The sequence below is a fragment of the Ipomoea triloba genome, chromosome 9 (assembly GCF_003576645.1).
Source record: "Ipomoea triloba cultivar NCNSP0323 chromosome 9, ASM357664v1".
NCBI classification, from domain to species: domain Eukaryota; kingdom Viridiplantae; phylum Streptophyta; class Magnoliopsida; order Solanales; family Convolvulaceae; genus Ipomoea; species Ipomoea triloba.
The window spans coordinates 4,755,995-4,760,473 of NC_044924.1; the positions used below are offsets into that span (position 1 = coordinate 4,755,995).

The 4,479-nt window shown below is 36.0% G+C and overlaps 1 protein-coding gene across 3 annotated transcripts in view; it reads left to right on the forward strand.

The window, feature by feature from the left end:
- The window catches only part of LOC116029308 (DNA repair protein RAD16), a 7,255-nt gene extending 3,173 nt beyond the window's left edge, over nt 1-4,082 (forward strand). For all 3 annotated transcript variants that reach the window (XM_031271247.1, XM_031271248.1, XM_031271250.1), the window contains exons 6-16: nt 190-253; nt 348-494; nt 574-659; nt 1,427-1,496; nt 2,025-2,150; nt 2,460-2,690; nt 2,962-3,066; nt 3,179-3,331; nt 3,416-3,504; nt 3,585-3,665; nt 3,754-4,082. In XM_031271247.1, the coding sequence (XP_031127107.1) occupies nt 190-253; nt 348-494; nt 574-659; nt 1,427-1,496; nt 2,025-2,150; nt 2,460-2,690; nt 2,962-3,066; nt 3,179-3,331; nt 3,416-3,504; nt 3,585-3,665; nt 3,754-3,826 (1,225 nt within the window). In that variant the 3' untranslated portion in view covers nt 3,827-4,082. The remainder of the gene's footprint in view (nt 1-189; nt 254-347; nt 495-573; nt 660-1,426; nt 1,497-2,024; nt 2,151-2,459; nt 2,691-2,961; nt 3,067-3,178; nt 3,332-3,415; nt 3,505-3,584; nt 3,666-3,753) is intronic.
- Nucleotides 4,083-4,479: the final 397 nt, after the last annotated feature.

A 4,479-nucleotide genomic window follows, 5' to 3' on the forward strand; every position in this document is an offset into this window, starting at 1 on the left:
CAGCCAAGCCCCCCCCCCCCCCCCCACCCCCCTCTCTCTCCCTCCCTCTTTTTGCTTGTATGATTTTTCTGTAGAATTTAATGTAAGTATATTTGTGTGTATGGCCTTTAATTTCTTTTTTATTCTTTTCATTCTCATGATGTAATTTTTTTTTTCTTTTAATTTATTGCAATTGTCATTTGGTTGCAGTTCCTCAACTGAATGCCCACATTGCCCTCACAAATCTGTGCGACACTTTTGTTGGTGGAATCGTGTAAGTTCATGGACTAATATATTATTAATTCCTTTGTTGCTTTCTTTCTTTCAAGAGCAGATTTCTTACGCATGCTTTGTTGGCTATACCTTAGTATATTGCTTCACCAATACAAGCTGAAGGACATTATGGGAATGGTAGAGATGCTATGATTTTGCTGAAAAACAAAATTCTGAAAAGTGTTCTGCTTAGACGTACTAAAAAGGGCAGGGCTGCTGATCTTGCACTTCCCCCAAGGATTGTAAGTTGAAGGCCAGATTACTGCAGTCATTCTAAATTTTCTGAAATAAAGTTTACATGTGTCTAAAATTCTGATTCAGGTGACACTGAGACGGGATTCTCTTGATGTCAAAGAAGAAGATTACTATACATCTTTATATAATGAGAGTCAAGCTCAATTTAATACGTATGTCTTCTGATGCTCTTTTTTACCTAAATGTTTTAAAATTAAATTGACTATCTGAAACCATTTAACATTCTCAAGGTACTGCCTGATCTTGAATTTTTTCTACTCATTAAATCTTGCACCTGACTGTCTATCTTTATCACTCTGTCTACCTTTATGGACATTACATCTGCTAGCTATGGACCTATGCCACATCACTTCTGCTATTGGTGTCATTGAATTTTGCTCTTGCTCTATTTTGCAATCCAATTAGACCAGAGATTAGTTAGTTTTAGTGTAACACCCTGAATTTTGGATTGTTAACTCTCTTGTCCTATCTTTCCTAAAAGCATGTCACTTTTTTTTTCTAATCAAGGAGCTGACAAATAGTTGTCATTTAATTTTGCTCTTCCTGTTAGATACTGTTATTGTATCAACCTGACTAAGGAGTTTGGTTCTTGTTATATCTTTCCAAAAGCACTTCATTTATGTGCAGGGAGCAGAACCCTGCCAAATTTTATTCTTCACCCAAACTTAAATCTCACTTAAAATGGTCTTTGTTGTGTACCCAATACCAACTACTCTCCTGACTGTAGATATAGTCCCAACCTCCAAGCTGGTAGCAAAGAAAATTTACCTGCTTGGTTCTGGATTTGAATAGCCTCTACACCTGAAAATCTCATAGCATGACTATTCAAAGTATTTGGCTGAGATGGGGTACTAAAGCAACTAAAATAAAGTGGATTAGTTACTATTAACTTCAGGTTGTAATGCTTCATTATTTGCAGATATGTCCGGGAAGGAACTGTGTCGAATAACTACGCCCACATTTTTGACCTCCTCACACGCCTGCGACAGGTTTGTGGATAGCATGTAGCATAGTTTTAATAAACAATGATAGTTAATAGTTAATTTTATGAATTGGTTTCTTTATTCATGGTGGAGTTTTAAGTCATAAAACACATTAACATGTTAATGTTGACAGTGGAATTGAATTTAGTAATGACCAGAGGCTACATGATGACAGTGGAATTGAATTTAGTAATGACCAGAGGCTACATGATAAACCAAAATGATTTTTGCCATATGACCAGAGGCTACATGATAAACCAAAATGATTTTTGCCATTACCATGTATGTATGGAATTTTAGATAAGCTAGTTCTGCCATTACCATGTATGTATGGAATTTTAGATAAGCTAGTTCTACTTCGTGAAAAGCTCACATCTTTCAGTTTTCTTCTGTTAAAGCATCAATCTACTACTCTACTCTGCTAAAAATGCATGGAATGTTATGATAAGCTGGTTGCCTGGTTCTACCTTGTGATGTTCTTTAGTTCTAGAAATGGTTTCTCCTGATTTTGGATTACCGGTCATATATGTCCAGGCGGTTGATCACCCTTACCTTGTCGAATACTCTGTCTCTGCTTTGGCAAGAAGTGAAAATGCCGTAGATGCTACCAATGTTGGACAACCTTGTGGCATATGTCATGACTCAGTAGAAGAACCTGTGGTAATTTCTCATTTTGTTTTTCTTTCTCTTTCCCCTCCCCTCCTTTTTCCAAGTTCTGGGCTAACTTGAACTGGATTAACATAGTTTCAGTAGATGTTACGAGTTGGTTATTTGTCTTTACTTTTTGATGGTCAATTTTCATTATTGGAATACCTGTAGAAGCTGGTAAAGAGGCTAAATGGCATGTTGATATATCTAAAGAGAATCTTTCATACATTACCCTGTGACAATGGTTGATTTAGCATGCATTTTTAGTTGGCATTACCATAAATTAACATGAGCAAGGGACTTGTTTGTCTGTGGTTACAGGTTACATCATGTGCACACACCTTTTGCAGAACTTGTTTGGAGGAGTTTTCTTCTGGTATGGCAAAAGTTTCATGCCCTACGTGCTCCAAGCCACTCACAACAGGCCTATTAAATGGTAGTGGTAATAGAGATTCGAAAAACAGAACAACAATCAAAGGATTTAGGGCCTCGAGTATACTGAACAGAATTGTGCTTGATGAATTCCAGACTAGTACTAAAATAGATGCCTTGGTATGTTACAAACTGACCTCACTATTTCTATTCTTCTTTTACTTTCTAGCTATATTCTATGTTTTTCCATCTCCCTTTTCCTCTGGGATTTAAATTTTTTTTTTCTCTAAACATAATTTCCTCATCAATATATAATACTCTGGATGTAAGTTCTCTATTATATAGATAAAAGGGCATTCTATTGAGTAACATGGGGTTTGCATGCCTGTATTATTTTCTCATTAAAAAGTGGATGACACTTGAGGTTCACTATTTGTTTTGTTGGTTCTAGAGGGAAGAAATTAGATTTATGGTTGAAAGAGATGGTTCTGCTAAAGGAATAGTTTTCAGCCAATTCACAGAATTTTTGGATTTGATACACTATTCTCTTATCAAGGTTAGACTTGTACCTGGCACCATTCCATCTTTGACTCTTAAGTCTTAAGTCTTCTCTGGTGTTTGTATTATTAAAATAGTAAAGCTAATTTCTTGCGTCTTATTCTCTCCAGTCGGGCGTTAATTGTGTTATGTTAATGGGATCAATGACTATGGCCGCTAGAGAATCTGCTATTACTAAATTCACTGACGATCCAGAATGCAGAATATTTCTTATGAGTTTGAAAGCTGGAGGTGTTGCTTTAAATCTGACTGTAGCATCACATGTAATGATTTTAATCTATCCTTGCAAATAAGTTGTTTAAATTTGGGTTCTACTTAAATCTAAACTGTAATTTTGGCGCTGGCAGGTTTTCTTGATGGATCCTTGGTGGAATCCAGCGGTGGAGAGGCAAGCACAAGATAGAATCCATCGGATAGGACAATATAAACCTATAAGGTAGGGTTTTAGTTACGTGTTGATGAAGTGTTTTAAAGAAAAGTGGGAGGTTTAATCAATCTTTGTTTTGTTATTTTTAGGATTGTGAGATTTGTGATTGACAACACCATTGAAGAAAGAATCTTGAAGCTGCAAGAGAAGAAGGAATTAGTTTTTGAAGGGTAAGTTGAGTTGAGATTTTGTTTTTAAATATGGGGTTTTTAATTAAATGAGTGAACAATAAGCAAGCTTGTTTTTTTGGTTTGGCAGGACGATTGGTGGATGCTCAGACGCACTTGGAAAGCTAACGGAGGGAGACTTGAAATTCCTCTTTGTCACTTGAAGCATATGCATGCATGCATGCATATGTAAATGCGTTTTTGCCTTACATCATATCATTGTGCTCCCAGTCAAACATCATATCATTGTGCTCCCAGTCAAATCTTATGTAGTCGGCCTTTAGTGGTCAAATAAAATGTATTTTTGCCATCTTTCTATCAGTAATCCTAACTCGTCTTTTGATACAAATATACTTGTCCTGTTGTCTCTACTCACTCTTATTTTTCAAGTTTGTTATGCATTCAATTCGTTTACATACAGTCAATAATTTGCTCATTTCTTTTCCTATCCAAATACATTTAGGGCCGTTTGGAATTTTTAAAAATGTCAATTTGTCAACAAATAGCGTCTTAAAATTTTAATCGGAAGATACTTTTCGATTTATTTTCTTGTTTTGTCTCATCCCTCGTATATTACTGTTACCATCACTATCTACCACCAACACCACCACCTCCACACCAATACCACTACCACACCACCACCTTCACACCAATACCGCTACCACGCCACCACTTATTATTATTATATAACAAATAATATGTTAACCTTCGAAAAAAAGAAAAAAAAAGTTTTTAACTCCTAGTCAAACTGCAAAGATAGTTTAAGTCCACGAAGTACGGATACGGGTTTTGCAGGCTGCTAGCTCTTAGTTTGAAA